Genomic DNA, 18,139 nt, shown 5'->3' on the forward strand with positions numbered 1-18,139 from the left:
ATCATTTTGAAATTCTTTCAAATCCAAAATACTCAGACTTTGGGATCCTTTTGCTGTCCTTTGGATTTTTAAGGCCATACCACAACTAATCCACAAGGGGGCAGCATAAGCCAGCTGCTACCTATGAAAGGTAAGAAACTTCTCTGAAGCCTTAAAGTTGTCACTTTTAAAACTGCTGCTGCTGCTGCTGCTGCTGCTGCTGCTAAGTCGCTTTAGTCGTGTCTGACTCTGTGTGACCCCATAGACGGCAGCCCACCAGGGTCCCCAGTCCCTGGGATTCTCCAGGCAAGAACACTGGAGTGGGTTGCCATTTCCTTCTCCAATGCATGATAGTGAAGTCGCTCAGTCGTATCCGACTCTTGGCGACCCCATGGACTGCAGCCTACCAGGCTCCTCTGTCCATGGGATTTTCCAGGCAAGGGTACTGGAGTGGGTTGCCGTTGCCTTCTCTTTTAAAATTCTAGGGGTGTGTTAAGATTGTATCATGGAACTGACTTATTTCAGAGTTAAATTTGTTTTAAAAGTGGAGACAGATGAGTCCCAGTGTCTATGAATTCAGTAATGAGTCTGCATACGTAATACATGCACTGAGAAGATAGTGCCAGGTAATTTCTGGTGTGAAATTCAATGGTTAGAGTGTTCATGTTTTCAAATATGATTTTAATATGCCCTTATTCTTTTCTATCAGAGTGGTTACCTTCATGACTTTTTGAGTCATTCAGAGTTGGGTTCAAATTTCCTGTGTTAACTCAGGTGGAGTGGTTTAAATGTTTGGCCTCAGTTTATACATCTGTGAAATGGGTTTAATAAGCATCAAAATGAAATAAGTTACATGAAGTGCTCATCCCTATGCTAGGCCTGCTAAGGTGCTCAGTAACTGATTCTGAGAGGAAGGTTTTAGGAATTTTGAATCACCTTTCTGCTAAAAGACTAGAAATAGAGGCACTTTTCAGAATGGATTCTTAAAAAATTTTCTAGCCTAAAAATTCAGCGCCATTTCAGAACTGCACAAAGCACATGATTTTATTTGAGTAAGAGAGTAGGGTCTAGTCTACCCCCTCAGACATAAAACCACCTTGAAAAGAACTCTCTCATCATCTTAGGGTCTGAAAGCTTTCAAAATTGTACTCAAAACTCCTGGCATTCCCTGCTTCCACAGACATTGTTTCTGCACTGGTAGATTCACTTAGCAGTAGTCAGCAAACTTTTCTGTGAATGGCCAGCTAGTACATCTTCAGGCCTTACAAGCCTCCCTGCTGTTCTCTGCCGCAGCTACTTAGCCTGCCTTAGCACCGCAGGAGCAGCCGGAGACAACACATTTGCAAACGATGCCTCCAGGCTTCCACAGCACCGCATCAATGGACAATGAAATATAAATTGCCTGCAGTTTCCATGTGTTATGAGTTCTTCTTTTGATTTTTCCCCCCAACCATTAAAAAATATAAAAAGTACTCTTGGCTCTGAGGCTGCGCAGAAACAGGTGGCAGGGCGTCTGGCCCTTTGGCCATCCCCTGCAGGGTTTGATCTAGACTGTCCAGGCAGTGGATGCGCTTCTTAGAAAGGGCAGCTGTGAGTTTATTTCCATAGGTTCATTTTCCAGAGTGTGCACGGAGCATCACCCGCTACCCTGCTAGATGAGAAGTCCTCTGAAGGGAAAGGCTGTTTTCATGCCATACTGTTAAAGTTTAAACTTTATTTTTCATGTTACAAAATAAATACATGCTCTCACAAAAGAAAAAGTTAAAACTATAAAATGGAAGTTTCTTGTTTTTCAAATATTTCCCCCAATCCTCGCCCTAATGATTGAGATCAAGGGATAATTACTGTAACAGTTTGTGCTATGTCTTCTCAGATCATTTTCCCCCCCTTAACAACATAGTATAACAGCAATTAAAAAAAAATTTTTTTTTCAAATTGTTTTCATAGTCATTCTCTCTATATTCTTTTAAATTGTGCTTTAAAGTTCATTCAACATTTTTTTTCAATAAGTCTTTACTGCTAGGCTACTACATATCATACATAGATTAGATTGATCTATATAAAATGGCTGTGTTTAAGCCATTTTTTAAAAAAACTTTTTATTTTGAAATAATTTTGGACTCCCACAAACTTGCGGAAAACAGTACAGAGAGATCTATACATTCCTACAGCTTCCCCTAGTGGTAAGATCTTACATTACAGTGAATTATCAAAAAAATTTACATTGTTGCAATATGATTAACTTGACTACAAATTCTACTTGGATTTCACCAGTTTTTATATGCACCCATTATTATTAAAAACATATTTGACCTGTAAAAGCAACTGATATGTATATCCTATTTCATCTTTATATTCGTCGTACTCAGATCTTGAGAGGTACCTTTTTTCTAATAGCACCACAAACCCCTTCTTTGGCTGCAGGTGAATGGTTTCTAACAGCTATCTTCAAAGTTTCACTTAGAATGTCACTGTGGTCTGGCTTCAAATAAATGACACACACCCCAACAGTTTTCCCTTAACTAAGGCATTTTGCAGAGTTTCTAGTAATTAACACAAGATACACAAACTATTTTGAGCTTCCCTGGTAGCTCAGTAGTGAAGAATCCATCTGCCAATGCAGGACACAAGAGTTCGATCCCTGGGTTGGGAAGATCCCCTGGAGAATGAAATGGTAACCCACTCCAGTGTTCTTGCCTGGGAAATTCCATGGACAGAGGAGACTGGCAGGCTACAGTCTATGGGGTCACAAAGAGTCAGACACGACTGAGCGGCTAAACAACACGGAACATTTTATAAAGATTTCACATTTGAGAAAATTTAGAAATCATTTAAAGTATTAATTTTAAAAATTGAATTGCCCTCAATATTTCCATCCACAGTCAGATGTAGATAGCCTTTTGGATTTCTTTTTAGGTTTCTTTGGGGAACAAGAGGTATATATGTGTTTGTATATATATTTTGAAGTATTTACGTGTTCATTCCCTATGCTAAGTATAGCTTTATATCCTTGAAAGAATTAGTATGTAATGATAATTTTCTCAGGTCATTCAAATACTTTGTAAAAAGTTATCCAGATATATAAAGGTTAAATGGGACATAACAAAATTAGTTGGCAAAATAGCAGCATTTTCAGATGAATAAACTGTGGCTTAGAGAGCAAAAATATCTTGCCCAAGGTCACAGAGCCAGGAAGTCTGGGGGAAATATTTAGCAGTGGTAAAGCGTTAGGGAGGCTGATTGGCAGTCTCACTGTGCTCTGAGGTCTAGGGTTGATTTTTTAACAGAAATTCCATTTTATCAGAGTACCTATGCATACCCAGAACTCAAGAGCCTAAAATTAAACCAGCGAACCATACTAACTTACAGTGAGAATCTAGCTGCCGAGGGGTCCCACTGTTGGTACTTTTTTGTGTAAATACATTCTCACCTTGTAGAAAAATCAAATATTAATCAGAAGCATCGGTGAGTACCTTTACCTGGGAAAAGCATGGTTAATTTTTAAGATTCTTTTGTTGTTGTTATTACAATTTTACTAATTTAAGACAGATACTACACATATGTGGCCAAAGTACAAAGCATACAAAGAACTTGTAAATAAAAAGTAACTTTGCTCTCACCCCTTGTGCAGACCCACTGTTATCTAGGAAGATCTTAGAGGCCAGGGTCTCTGTCTTAGTTTTCTGTTGCTGTTATAAGAATTTACCAGAATGGTAGTCCCACGGACAGAGGAGCCTGGTGGGCCACAGTCCATGGGGTGGCAAAGAGCTGGACATGACTGAGTGACTGAGAGTGAGTGGCTTAAAACAGCACAGATTTTTTTTACGGCTCTGGAGGTCAGAACCTAAAATCGAAATGTCGATTGGGCTACTTGGCTTCTGAATTCTCTAGGGGAGAATTGAATTCCATATCTTTTCCAGCTTTTAGATAACACTTGCTTTCTTGGGCTTTGGACCCATTCCTCCATCTATAAGTCAACAACATAACACCTCCAAATCTTTCTCTGACCTTTTTTCCCATTATCACATAACCTAACTTTGGCATTTTGACCTTCCTCTTATAAGGATACTTGTGATTGCGCTGGGGCCCCTGGCTAACCCAGGATAATCTTCCCGTCTCAAGGTCCTTCACTTACTTGTATTGCAAAGTCTCTTTTGCTGTGTACATATCACAAATTTCAAAGATTAGAACATGATAACTGTGGGTGTCATTACTCTGCCTACCATAGTCTCCAAGCAACTCATTGTTTCCCTCTTGACCAGAATAACAATGTATTATAAGCAGTAAAACATTTATTGACAGTTTGTTCAACCGCACCTCCACCTAGCATGTACATGCTGAAATATACCCCTCCCGGATAAATGTCGCAAGGATTCAGTTTAATTAAATATGAAGAGGAGCTCTCATTTTCCCCACTCCCAGTGGATGGCTTTGCACAGCCCGGGTGAGCACCAAGCCCTCTCTGGAGACCACTGTTCTGGACCGTCCCTTTTCTAGATTGAATGCAAATCATTACAGTGAGCATTCCTTCTTGCCTCAGTGCAACACGCAGTTTACATGGTACAGCTGTGCTTGAACTCCACTGTAATAAGGCTGTTAAGAGCATAGATGTTGGTGTCCATCTGACAGGTTCAAATTCCAGCCCCACCACCTTCGACCTGTCTGCCCTTGGTGACATTGCTCAACCCTTGGAAGCTCAGTTTTTTCACTGGCAATGTGTGACAACGTCTTCCCTGCAGGGTTGTTCCTGATGATCAAATTTTCAGTGGAATGCTAGTAATAATATGACATTAGATTCATGCTCTTTTGAGCTTAAATGCCAGGCCTTTCAATTCCATTTAGTCTTCTCACATGTGCTCAGCGCCCATTTCCTGACTCCTTCTTAGGCTCTCTCATCCTTCATATGTCAGTTTCCTTTCATTCCTGCACCAGGTTCCCAGAGCTATGGTAATAGTATCACAAACCAAGTGGCTTAAAACAACAGAAATGTATCCACTCACAGTCCTGGAGGCCAGCAGTCTGAAATCCAGGTGTCAGCAGAGCCCTGTCCTCTCTGAACTCAGGCTCTAGAGGAGCGTATTTCCTCGCCTCTTCCAGCTTGGGGTGCTGTAGGGAGTCCTTGATTTATGGCAGCGTCACTCCCGTCTCTGCTTCCGTACTCAGGTGACCTTCTCTGCCTCTGTCTCCCTGTGTCCTCTTCTCTTCTAGAAAGATACCAGCCATTGGTGTCTTTGAGGGCCGCTCCTCAATCTAGGATGGCTTCATCTGAAAATCCTTAACTAATTTCATCTGTAAAGACCCTATTTCTAGATAAGCTTGCAAGATGGTTGTTGAGGCAGTCAGGTCTACCCACTATGTTCACAGTGCCATGTTATCTCTGCTCTTTGCTCTTAATGAACTCACTCTCTTCTGAAATGCCCCAGATCTGAAAATGTGGGCACTGCAAGCACAGTGGGCCAACCTGACCATTTTCATGGGTTAATAGCTGATTTTTATAGTCTCAAGACAAAGAAAATTCCTGCTGGAAGGTTGGAGTTAGGTGATCGGTTGGGGTACTAAAGGGTGTTTACTGGAGTGTGCATCTTTGCCTAACTGCAAGTCAGGAAGCTTGTTAGTGATGATTGGGGGTGCTTTTGGCAACGGTTACAAAGGGGCTCAGTCAGTTTCAGAGGCCACCTGGGTTCTGGGCTCTGCTTCTATGGCCTTGGTGCAACGCCTTGCGCCTGTGGCCTGGGGCAGGACTCAACAAGATTTTGGGAGGTGTGGGGACAATATTCCAGCTACTACAGTTGCCCCCTGACAGAACTGCTTTTCTGGCAAGTTCTGGGAGGCCCCTGCCTTCACCTGAATGTGCTTGTGGAAGAATTCAGGGCCTTGAGAGTGTAAAGCCAGCATAACACAGAAGACGAGAAACAGTGGCCTGCACCTGACTGCCACCCCTGCCGTTAGCATCGCTGCTGCTCACGAGGAGGAAAAGCCAGCCATCGATGTGCATTTCTTGTTGCTTTTCGGTGTGTAATGCTGCAGTCCTATGAGGGCTTCCATTCGGGTTTCTGGCATTTTCAGAAGAAAGAGGGGGAAGAAAAGGAGAAAGAGAAGAAGAGAAAGTACTGTTTGGTATCACTCAGCAGTGTTTGTCTCCCTTTAGAAGACTCCAATTTAAAATACAGATTAGCCCCGACAAAACTGACCCAGGCTGGCTTTTCTCTTTGATGGTTTCAGTTTTGGGTTTACCCATCACAAATGATTGTAACACAACAGGATTTTGTCAGACCAAGGTAGGAATTTTGAATATTTACCTGAAATTTCCAGCTCTAGGGAATAATAGCTAGGAGAAAAACATTGTAACTAAGTCGTAGGATATGAAAACATGCTGAATCCCCTCTAAGTTTTCTGCTCTTGGTCATTCTACAAGTCACTTTCCCTTGAAACATGCTCACTTGTATCAAATTATAAACCTTGCAAAATCTGTCGCATTTCTCCTTTTGCCTTGAGTGTGAGGAAGCTTGGGGGAAACAGTGATCAATTTCAAGAACGATTAGCCTGGGTATTTGTTACATTCGGGCCTCCTCTATGCGTGGCTCTGTGTTCTGCTTCTGTGGGAAGTTTTTCTTGCACAGATGACTTTGCATCCCTGCTGGACATTCTCCCCTGCCCTGAGACACTGCTCTCACTCCCTGCTCTCTGCCTGCTTCCTATTCCTTCTCCTCCACCTCCTCTGACTTCCTCTTCTGAACACGCAGCCCTTGGGTTTCTTGTGTACTCTGAGGTTTTTATCTGCTCCCTGGATCCTGATGATTCCCAAAGCAGTACCTCCAGCTCCAACCTCTTCCCCAGTTTGATTCAGATTCAAATCCGTATCCGTCAGCTGCTTATTATGCAAACAGTGTTTGCACTGTTCCTGGGATACCTTCCATCAGTGACTCTAAATTTGAGCTCCTCGCCTTTCTCCCCCTGCCTTGCACATCTGCTCTTCCCAGTCTGCTGACACTGGGTCAGGCAATGGCCCAGTGTCACGAGGAGGAATAAGCTTCAAGTTATCTGAGACTGATTTCAGTTCTGAGACTAACTTAGCTTTGAGCTATCTGAGACTTATCTCTTCTAGGAGATAGTGAAGGACAGGGAAGCCTGGGGTGCTGCAGTCCATGGGGACACAAAGAGTTGGACACAACTTAGCTACTGAACAACAACAACCCTTCTCTAATGTGCTGTAAATTTCCTGAGGGTGGGGTTATGCCATATTCATCTCTGCATTCTTATAATACCCAGAACCATGCTTAGCACTTGGTAGATTCTGTTTTCCTGGTTGAACTCATCTATGTTATAAACAAATGATTCCATGTCTCAGCTTAAATTTCACATTCTCAAGAATGTGGCCCTTGAGAACAGGTCAGCCATCCTTATGATATATCCCTCTGACGTCTTATACTATTGCTGCCCAGAGTTTTGCATAATTACTTTTCCAGCTATTCACAGTCTTTGTTTAAATTTGGTTGTTTGTACTAAGTTATAAGGGACTTACTAAAGAGCCTTTACTGGTGGCTCAAAGGTAAAGAATCCACCTGCCAATGCAGGACACGAGGGTTCGATCCCTGGGTCAGGAAGATCCCTTGGGGAAGGAAATGGCAACCCACTCCAGTATACTTGACTGGAATTCCCATGAGCAGAGGAGCCTGGCGGGCTGCAGTCCATAGGATCGCAAGAGAGTCAGACAAGACTTAGCAACTAAACAACAACTAAGTTGTAAATTCCATCAAGAAGGTCGATAGTGCGGCTAGAATAGTGCATGGCCTATTATAAACGCTTAATAAAAATTTGTTAACCGACAGACCGAAAAATTTTCTTTCAGGATAAAAGTCCTGAATTTACTACTGGTGGTTAAAGAAAAATTAGATTCAATTGCCTGGTGACTAATTGCCTAATGACTCACTCTACCCATCTATAAAATGGAGATGCTCCTGGGGGATAATATTAGACAGCAGATGAGCTTTAGATAGAAACATATCAAAACAAAAATGGATAAATAAATTATGCAAAAACGGAAAACCGGGATTAAAAGATTAAGCACATCAACTAAAATGTTTCAGGATGTAGCATTTTATTCTCCCATAGGAAATATAAGCATTATTTTCTCTTTCTCCTCAGCACCTGAGACATCATTTCTTGTGCAAAATGAAGTTGAACCAGAACAGGTAAAAATTTGTGTGAAGTATTTTGAAGCATGTGACTTAGAGTTTTAAAATCCACAATGAACGTTTGCAGAAATGGATTAGGGGGAGCATATCTATCCAAGGGCAAAATGCATTACAACCGTTATGAAATAGTGGAGGATTTGTAGACACTCTTGGCAGAAATGACACTGATACCATCACTTCTATATGTATAGATGCTTTGAAAAGAAAAAAAGAAATATATATTTATATGTATGTGTATATATATATATATATATACACACATATATATATATAAACATTGAAACTATTATGCGGTCCCTCTGGTGGCCCAGGATTAAGGACATCCTATAGCATCAACACCTGTCACCAGCATTCCTCTCATTTCCTGAGCTGATCCGTCACTCATTTTTGTTATTACAAAAGTGATTCAAACTGCTTCATGGGAATCCTTCAGGCAGTATAAACAGCCTATAAAGGGAAAGCGAAGGTCTCATCCCGTCTTCCTTCTTCCCTTTCTCTCTCCTCAAAGAGAGCTGGTTGTGCTGCATTTCCTGTCTTTTAAGAGACAGGACTGGAAGTTGAAGGGATGCAGCCCGGCCTGGCCAATGGGACCTGGTGTGGCCCCCAGGGAACCGGATGCTGCCCATAGAGCGATGCTTCTCAGACTATTTGGTGTCAGGACCCCTTTATATTCCTGAAAATTAGAACTGAGAAATTAAAAACAATATGAATTCATCAAAAGGGATAATAAATATGTTAACGCAAATAATATTTTATGAAAAAGAAGGACATTTTCCCAGGACTTCCCTGGTGGTAGAGGCATTAAGACACTGTACTTCCAATGCAGAGGGCGTACGTTTGATCCTTTGTTGGGGAACTAAGATCCCACATGCTATGTGATGTGGCCAAGAAAACAAAGACAAATAACCTAGTTTTTCCTGAATGAAAAAATTATTAGTGAGGAAAGTGGCATTGTTTTACATTTTACAAGTCTTATTAATGTCTGGCTCAGTAAGGGATAGAGGATCTCATGTCCACTTTCATATTACATCATCAGAGCCTCGACACCTTCACATCACAGATCATACGGTCGCAACCTCTGGGAAACTGCAATGCGGCTCTCATGAAATACAGTACAAGTAGCAAATAATGTGTCCTGAAAATCATTTTGATCTCATGGAGGGATCCCCTGGCTGTACTTTGAGAATCACTGCTGCAGAAAATTTGAAATCGAGTTCCACTTTCTCTTTTACCTGGTTACTTCTAGAAGTCTAAGTCAGCCAGGAGAAGAACTGAACAGGGTAGGTTGAACTGAAAGGATTTAGGCGATGGCCGGCCACGTGATTTGACAGTGGAGAGCACAGCTCACAGCAATCTGCCTGATGCTTAAGAGTTAGGAAAATTAGGGAGCTCTGGGTAAAACGTTTCAGATTCTCCAAGATTTTTTTTTTTTTTTTTAAGTTTAACTTGTAAGGCTGGCTTTGTTCTTGAGATGCATTGGGCAAAATGTGGTGGGCTGCAGGGAGAGGGTGATACCGCGGGCAGATTGCTGGCGATGGCAAACAGGGAGGGTGATGTTGGGAAGTGAGTAGCCAAGGGGCTTCCCTGTGTCTCACCAGATAAGAATGACCAGCAACTACGAGCTGCTCATGATCATTGCTCCCTCCTTGGGATTCGTGCTGTTGGCATTGCTTCTGGCATTTTTTCTTCGAGGTAAGGAGGGCAGGACAAGGTGGGGGGAGGCCTTTCAGAGCTTTGGAAACTCCAGGAGGCTCTGAGAGTGGATGGATTTTGCTTCCTGCTCCTGCCTGCTCTCCCCCACCCCATTCCTTAGAGTCCCACTTCTATCATTGCCCTCATCTATTAAGGAGGATAACAGGTAAACTCATTCTCCCTGAGATGCCAAAGGCTTTGAGCATCATCTCCTGATAGTGTTTATGTTTTGAGAAAGAAAAACAACGTAAAATAAGAGCACCTTTGTTTATTGGACACTTACTCTGTGTGTTTTCTGATGCTGTATTTTTGACATCTCCTAATTCGTTTCATCCTCCTGACTCCCTTAAAGGGGAAGTACTGTCTTATCACTGTCTTATCACTGTCTTATCACTGTCTTGGGGTGGAGGACTCTTCTGTTGGGAATGCCTCCAGGAAGAGAGCCATGAGTCATCCTAGTCTTCTTATTTGTTTGCTTAAAGTAAAACTTCCTAACCTAAGATCCAGAGAGAGAACTCCAGGGAACCAGTAAACTCCTTGAAATGTTCACATCTGTATTTTTCAGGGGGTAGGGTCCATGATTGTCATTAGATTCTCCAGCTAGTCCACAACCTTGTATCTGCCCTCCCCCATCTTAAAAAAAAAAAAAAAAAAGTTTTAATGCAATGCATAAGGAAGTCATGAACCAGGGTTTATTGTTTTCATGCAAAGTACAGGCACATAAAATGATTCTGTAAAAATGGGGGAAAATTTTTCTCTATAGTCATTAATAGAAGCTGGTAGTAAGTGAGGATCTCTGACTAGCAATAATCTTCTCAGCCTGTTTGAGCAACAAGAGTGAAACTTATGTGTCTCTACACCTATCCCTTGTGAACACTGCAGAAGGAAATTTGGAGCTTAGTGGACAGTTGCCATTAACCATAATACAAAGTCATGTTACCGTTTGGGAAATTCTGGGTGTATGTCCTAAGGAAGTGTTTTAAAACCCAACTGAGTAACTGAATTTAAGTAACTTAAGAATAAATCAGCTTAGAGAATTCCCTAATGATCCAGTGGTTAAGACTCTGCACTTCCAATTCAGAGTGCATAGGTTCAAACCCTGGTCAGGGAACTAAGATCCCATAAACCATGCTGCATGGCCAAAAATAATGAACTTAAAACCGTTGTCTATAATGTTGGAACAATCTTATAATTGGTGGGCAGTAATGAGGGGCCAAAAGAAGCAATTATCTGATCAGGGAAAGGAGTGGCCTTCTCTGCCAGCCCAGTCCCTAAGTCTCCACCTTTGGACCACCTCTGCTCTTAGTAAGGCTGCTCTGTGCTTCCCCACCATTTTGTTCACACAAGCACAGCTACTCTGCTTCTAACAGGGCCTTGTCTTTTCAGGGAAATTCGTGAAAGCCAATTGTTTCCAGAAACACACCAGGTAATTCATCTTGCATGACTGATTGCTGTAATGATTGTGCAAGCTGTTGCAAGTGATCAGATACTATTCAGTGGTTTAATGCCTTGGGCTTGCATTCTGATTAAATATAGAGTTGGAGAGATGTGGCCTTAGAGGTAAAAAAAAGCTGTGGGGATTCAGCTTACATTAACCTTTGTCTTCGATAACACTGTGGTATTTGTCCGATATGCAAATATATTAGCAGCTTGCATTAACACACAAAAGAAGGAAAATGATATGCCACTTTACCCATTATTTGCTCAGCTCTGGGTGACTCACTTCAAAAGGTCATTGTTAAATTGGCGTTCATTGAAGGAGCATTGACAGCATGGAAAATGAAAAAAAAAAAACCTAAACAGTTTCATTCCTGGGATTTAATTCCTCTACCAAATTAGGCCATAGGACCAGTTTTTGTTTTGTCTTTTTAAAAAAACAGTTTGAAGAGTCTCTGGAAAGTGATTTTGCATATCTGTCTTGTTACATAGCTTTTTTGGAAAAGAAATGAAAGGATTTTGTGTAAACTGTGGTTAAGAACTTGTTTTCACTTAATAATTGCATCATTACTACAATATCTATAAATAAGTAAATATCAATAAGTATGGAAATTGAGGGTTAGCAAAGTAATTTTTCAAAGTCATACTTGGAGATCCTCCTGGTAAACAAATACATTTAGATAATGTTTTTATGTCTTGCTAACAGAGTCTGACACGGCTGAAGCGACTTAGCAGCAGCAGCAGCAGCAACACGACTTTAAATCTCCTTATTATAGTAGATAGGCAAAAAGCCTTTTATCTCCTGTGGCCTCAGTTTTCCCATCTGTGAAATAAGAGGCTTGGACTGGATGGACTCTGAGCCATTTTAACTCCTTGGTTAGTCATTTTGTAATTTAACAGCATCCCTCAGTTGCTGGTCTTGGTGTTCTCATCAGCAGGCTGTCTTCTCTCTTTACAGGCTAGACAATGCTGGAGAAGGTAAAGATGTCCTCGGTGGAACAGAAGATGAAGATGGTCTTTTCACGCTGTAATGTGCCCCTTTTTCTTAGGACTGGCGATGTGGGTATGACATGTGAATCATCAAAATAAGTCTTAGAATATTTTTTGAATCCATCTATTGCATTGGTGTCACTGGAGTCTTGCTTTAGTTTCACAAGTGAAAGTTATTTTAGAGACCACGCTTTCTCTGTCTCGTGGTTTCGTCTCTGTAGTGTTGCTGCTGTAGTAGTGACACTGTAGACTTGTAGTGTCACAAGTCCGCAATACACTTGAATGCCTTCGGTGATGGTGAACTCACTATCGTACCTAAGGAAGTCCATTCAATCTCAGGGCCCTTCTGAAACTTAAAAACATTTAAAACAAAGTCTGTGGAATCACACCATCCTTTTGACTTACCTCTAAAAGGCCCAGATTTTCTATTATTTTCCATTCACAATTATGTATCTTTAAAGCTCAGAAGTTAAAGCGTCTGCCTGCGTCTGCCTGCAATGTGGGAGACCTGGGTTCGATTCCTGGGTCAGGAAGATCCCTGGAGAAGGAAATGGCAGCCCACTCCAGTATTCTTGCCTGGAGAATCCCATGGACAGAGGAGCCTGGTGGGCTGCAGTCCACTGGGTCACGAAGAGTCGGATGTGACTGAGCGACTTCACTCACTCAAGATGACCATAGTGTCACACCTTTACTCTTGCTTGGGGAATTTAATTTTGGAAACAGGCAAGAGTTCATCACAGTAAGGTAAGGTGAATAATGTGGATGTTCAAACGTGGATGATGTGACTGAGGCAGTCCAGATCAGTTTCTCTAAGTATATAGTCCATGGGAACTGGCTCCTCAGTAAGAACAGGCTTATTTAAACACTTTCAGAGCTGGCAGCATGAGGAGCCATGGAGAGAGGTTAAAACAAGCAGTCACTGACTGAATGGAGAGAATGTGCACCTCAGTGAGAGGCCTCTGGCTGGGAAGAAATGTGGAAAGTCAGCTGGGGCTGAAACAAATTTGCTGGAAATACTTCCTGGTACGTTTGGAGCAGTAGCTACTCATGAAACAGGTGCACAGTCTTTCCAGGTAGCCATGCTTTATATTTTGATTCTCTTGACATTACTTTAAGAGAGGGAAAAAAATACCAGTTTTATGACCTATCCACTACAGCCTCTAGGTTCCTCCATTGTTAGTTCACACAAATAAAGCAGTTAATAGAAGCACCCCCTCTCACCCGAGCATGTGGAGAACAACCTGCCCAGGGCAGCAAGCTTCCGCCTCACTCACCTGGTGCCAAGATGAGTGGCAGGGTTGGACCAAGTGAAGGAAATAACTGGCGGCACACGGGTTGCTTCTTTATTTGGCTTGGCTTTCCGCTCTGTGTGAACTCAAACTACTGGAAATGACCAGCAGGCTCAATTCAGATTTAGAACCTGGGGATGGGTTGGTGGGGGCTATGGATCTAGAATCAGGTACAGGGCTTCAGTGTCCCCATCTGGAAAATGGGGTGAGACCAGATGACCTTGTACAAACGCTCAGGTTTCAATATTTTGTGGGTTAGTGAGACAGCCCACCCTAACTTAGCTCATGCTCCCTACCCACCTTCCCAAACCACCACCAATACCACCACTGACTTGGGTCTGCCTAGAAAAGATGACAGCAAATACGATGCTCCCTAAACCTAATATCTCAGCTCAGTGAGTATATTTGTGTTTTGCCAGGAGCCATCTACTATCTTTTCCCAAGTATGTTTCTGACCCTTGATCAGATTCAGAAACACTTAAATGAGTAATCACAGTATTTTACAAATGAGAATGTCCTCCAGGAGCCTCCAGATAGTAGCTTTCAACCCTAGCTGAACACTGCAATTATCTGGGGAATTTTTATGTTGATTCCTGAGTTCCACCCTTTAGGAGGTCTCTTGGTAATTGATCCGGGGTATGTGACCTGGGCATCTGATTTTATTATTTATTTATTTTTAATGCTCTGAGTGGTTGGTGAGAACCACTGCTCTCACTCTGTGGTTCTGAAACTGGGCACTTCAGACCAGCAACCCGAGCATCTCCTGGAACCTGTTAATCATACCCATTCTCCTCTCCACCTCACAACTACTGACTCAGAAACCTCAGAGAGGACCCCAGAGATCTGTGTTTTAATTTGTTCTAAGTTAAGATGTGCCCTAGAATTTGAGAACTATGGCAGCATATAATTTCTAACAGGAAGGTGGAGATTTTAAGAAAAGACTCTTCTGTAACCAGGGTCCAGTGATGACTGGCATGGCAACAGGGTGGGGTGGGGTGGCGGTGGGTGTTAGTTTCCAGCAGCCAATGGCCAAGGTCCCAGTGGAGTCATTATCGGTCCTCAGTCAAGCTAGCATTACTTTCTGCTGGATTGTCAGGGTAGCTTTTAACTACACTCACCAACTTCGCTCATTCCCCTCCCCAGTTTGTCCTCCATGCTGTGGCAGAGGAATCTTCCAAATGCAGAAGTGAGAGTCCTGTCTCCTATTTTCCACTCAAGGGGACTCAGAGGAAACACCCTTGGGCTCTGCCCCAGGCTGCAGTGGGGATCTCAGAGGCCAGGCAGCTGATAGGGAGGAATGAAGACATGGGAGTGAAGTGGCCTAAACTGACATGGAATGTTGTGTGTCCACTTACAGGCACTCACACCACACTTAGTAAATAACATCCTCGAACCGGATGGCCACGAACTGGAACAAAGCAGCCAGTGTGAGATTCAAAGATCTAGGGGGTGGAGGGTGGGAGTCACAGGATAAAGAATGAATACATCCAGAATTCTTACCCTGAGACTCCTTGATCAGAGCAGGTGGTTGGGGTACTGGTTCCTCTTTCCCTCTCTGTGCCATCAGGATGAATTGGTAGCATCTACAAACAACCCCCTAATATCTACTGTGTGGTTGGCCCAGAGGAGAGAATCGCGTCCCTCAAGAAGCTTAAAAATTTAAATGAGACAAAACCCACATAGAAACCATGCGTCATGTTTGCATTTCCACAAGGAAAGACTTTAGCGGAGGCAGAGCTCTGACAGCGGTTTTTACACGGTAGGCCCACAGTCAGGCCTTGAGGGTTTAGAGCAGCCTAATTCTGCAACCTGGACCTTTTTAGGCTAAGTGAAAGAGATAACATCTCATCCTTAGAAGCATTTGCTGTGTTCCAGGGTCTCTACCACATTGAAACATATACATTACCGTGTACAAAACAGATAACTAGCGGGAAGTTGCTGTATAACACAGGAAGATAAACCCTTACTCTGTGTCAACCTTGACAATCAAGAAGGGACATATGTATACTTACAGCTGATTCACCTTGTTCTATGGCAGAAACCAACACAACATTGTAAAGCAATTATCCTCCAATTAGAAAAATGAAGGCAAGATCACTGGATCCTCACAGCCACCCAGTGAAACAGATATATTATTCTGGAGAAAACAGTAAAACAGAAACAGCTGAAAGAATTTGCTCATAGTCCTACCCCTGTGACAGAGCTGGTCTGGAACCAGGCCTGAAGGACTCCATACTCTAACCACTACCCCGTCCTTCACCACGACAGCCTTTGTAAGATTTCACACATTTAAAACTGAGGCATTGACCAGAGTCGGTCTGAATTAGATTTTAGTTGACTCAGATCCAGGGCAACCTGAGAGTTATGATGGTTCTCCAGTGCCAACCACTTTATAGCTCAGTCTTCCCCAGTCTCCATATTATTTACTCAGAGTCTATTTGCATTTGCGGAGGAAGCTGCTAGTGGAGAAGCTGGCAGGAACCTTAATGAAGCCAGGTGGGACCCATTGAAATGGGAATGTGTTGAACTAAGTTATGAAGAAATGAAGCCAGCTGTCAGCAGGCTTAATGAAAGGTTAACAGGAATCCTGCAATGGGTGGCTGGGGAGACTCTGTCTCTCTGAAGAAAACAAAAAGTTGAGAAGTGGGTTCCCTGCCTGGAGGCAAGAGCAGAAGGAGGAAGCCACTTGTAACCGAAAGGCTGGGTCTGAGATAGAGTTTCATTTAGATTTGTAAACATGTTACAGTCTCAAGAAAAACAAAAAAAGAAATAAAGAACTAAGTTCTCGACTCTCTGGGCATCAAAGGCCAGCAAAGGGAAGTGTTCCTGAATATGAGGAAACTAACGCTGCTGTGCAGTGTCCTGGGGAGCCTTGGAGATGGCTGCTCCCAAAACAGAAGGGGGGTTCACTATCTAATTGTGCTGTTAAAGCACACTTCTGCAGTGGTAGCTTTATTCATGTTGCATAAATCATCGGGGAATGGGGAGGCAGGAAAAACCCTTCACATCCTTTGATTCAACTCCCATTTCTTAGTTGCTGAACCTGAGGCCCAGAGAGGAGGAACGGGTTACCAACTGGGCTATACAGAAAGCCAGTGCTGGAACAGAGGGCTAAACCACAAACCCTAGATTTATCTGTACATACTGTGTGCTGTGCTCACTCTTGTCTGACTCTTGCAACCCCATGAACTGTAGCCCATCAGGCTCCTCTGTACATGGGATTCTCCAGACAAGAATACTGGAGTGGGTTGCCACTCCCAATCTCCAAGGGATCCTCCCAACCCAGAAATCAAACTGCGTCTCCTGCATTAGCAGGCAGATTCTTTACCACTGGGGAGCCCCAGGTGATAGGATAAGAGTATCTATGGCCATATGATAATCTTCTCAGAATTTTCTAATTCCACTTGGATCTGCTTGATTCTTTACTCTTTTGAAGTCACATTCTTTAAGATCTTATTGGACCTGCAACTCACATTTCTTTCCCTTATGCTTGTCTTTCCCAGCACACACTTGACCCTGTTGGACTCCCTCCTGTTCCCACAAAGAAGGAATCGGACACTGCAGTGTAAAGCTTGACTGCTGCTTTCTTAGAGCTGCCACCATTAATTCGAGTGACCAATTTGTCCCAGTTTTAAGACTGAAAATTCTGGCACGCAAGAACCTTACCTTGGTGTCTGACAAACTGGGATGGTTGGTCAGCCCAGGTACATAACTAAATTGGAGATCAAAAGCAACACTCCTTTGAGTTCTTTAATATAGTGTCCCTGCACTTGGCTTTACTTCAGGCATTATTTTTTTTTTCTGTGACTTTGCAATTGGACCCAAGGGGAATTTAATTTCGGAATGGTGGCTCAGACTGTAAAGAATATGCCTGCAAGGGAGGAGATCCTGTGTCGGGAAGATCCCCTGGAGGAGGGAATGGCTCCCCATTCCAGTGTTCTTGCCTGGAGAATTCCATGGACAGAGGAGCCTGGCAGGCTATAATCCATGGTGTCTCAAAGAGTTGGACATGACTGAGTGACTAACACTTTCACTTCCAGCATTAGAATAGACTACTAAATCTATATTCTAGACCCTTGTTCTGCAAAATGTGGGCCTCAGACAGCTGTTGTCATCACCTGAGAGCTTGTTAGGAATGCAGAATATCAGTGGCACCCCAGACCTTCAGAATCTGCATTTAAACAAGACCTCTGTGGGATTCATAGGCACATTAAAGATCAAGAAGTACTTGTCTAAAGCACTGATCTTCAAACCTGTCTGTACAGTGGAACCTTGTGGGCAACTTAAAAAAATCCTGAAGCTGGATTCCCCTCTGCTCTCCTGGTTTAATTACCATGCCGGAGACCTGGGCTTCAGGAGTTTTGAAAGCATCTCAGGTAATTCTACTATACAGCCATGTTTGCAAAGCACTGGTCTACAGGGAGGGCAGCTTTGCACCAGAAAGCAATGTTGCTAATTAATCAGGATAACTCTTGGCCTAAGTTACAAGTTTATGTGGGTCTAGTACCCCCATGTGACTTTGCTCCAAGAAAAGATCAATAAAATTTCTTAAGAAGA

At 42.8% G+C, this 18,139-nt stretch overlaps 1 protein-coding gene across 2 annotated transcripts in view; it reads left to right on the forward strand.

The window, feature by feature from the left end:
* The window catches only part of TIMD4 (T-cell immunoglobulin and mucin domain containing 4), a 33,149-nt gene extending 15,667 nt beyond the window's left edge, over positions 1-17,482 (forward strand). Inside the window, exons 5-9 of one of the 2 annotated variants that reach the window (XM_018050118.1) lie at positions 8,125-8,171; positions 9,773-9,866; positions 11,253-11,292; positions 12,262-12,366; positions 17,086-17,482. In XM_018050118.1, the coding sequence (XP_017905607.1) occupies positions 8,125-8,171; positions 9,773-9,866; positions 11,253-11,292; positions 12,262-12,334 (254 nt within the window). In that variant the 3' untranslated portion in view covers positions 12,335-12,366; positions 17,086-17,482. Of the gene's footprint in view, positions 1-8,124; positions 8,172-9,772; positions 9,867-11,252; positions 11,293-12,261; positions 12,417-17,085 lie in introns of those variants that run through there. The other variant, XM_018050117.1, reaches the window with a different exon arrangement.

The sequence above is a fragment of the Capra hircus genome, chromosome 7 (assembly GCF_001704415.2).
Source record: "Capra hircus breed San Clemente chromosome 7, ASM170441v1, whole genome shotgun sequence".
Taxonomy (NCBI): domain Eukaryota; kingdom Metazoa; phylum Chordata; class Mammalia; order Artiodactyla; family Bovidae; genus Capra; species Capra hircus.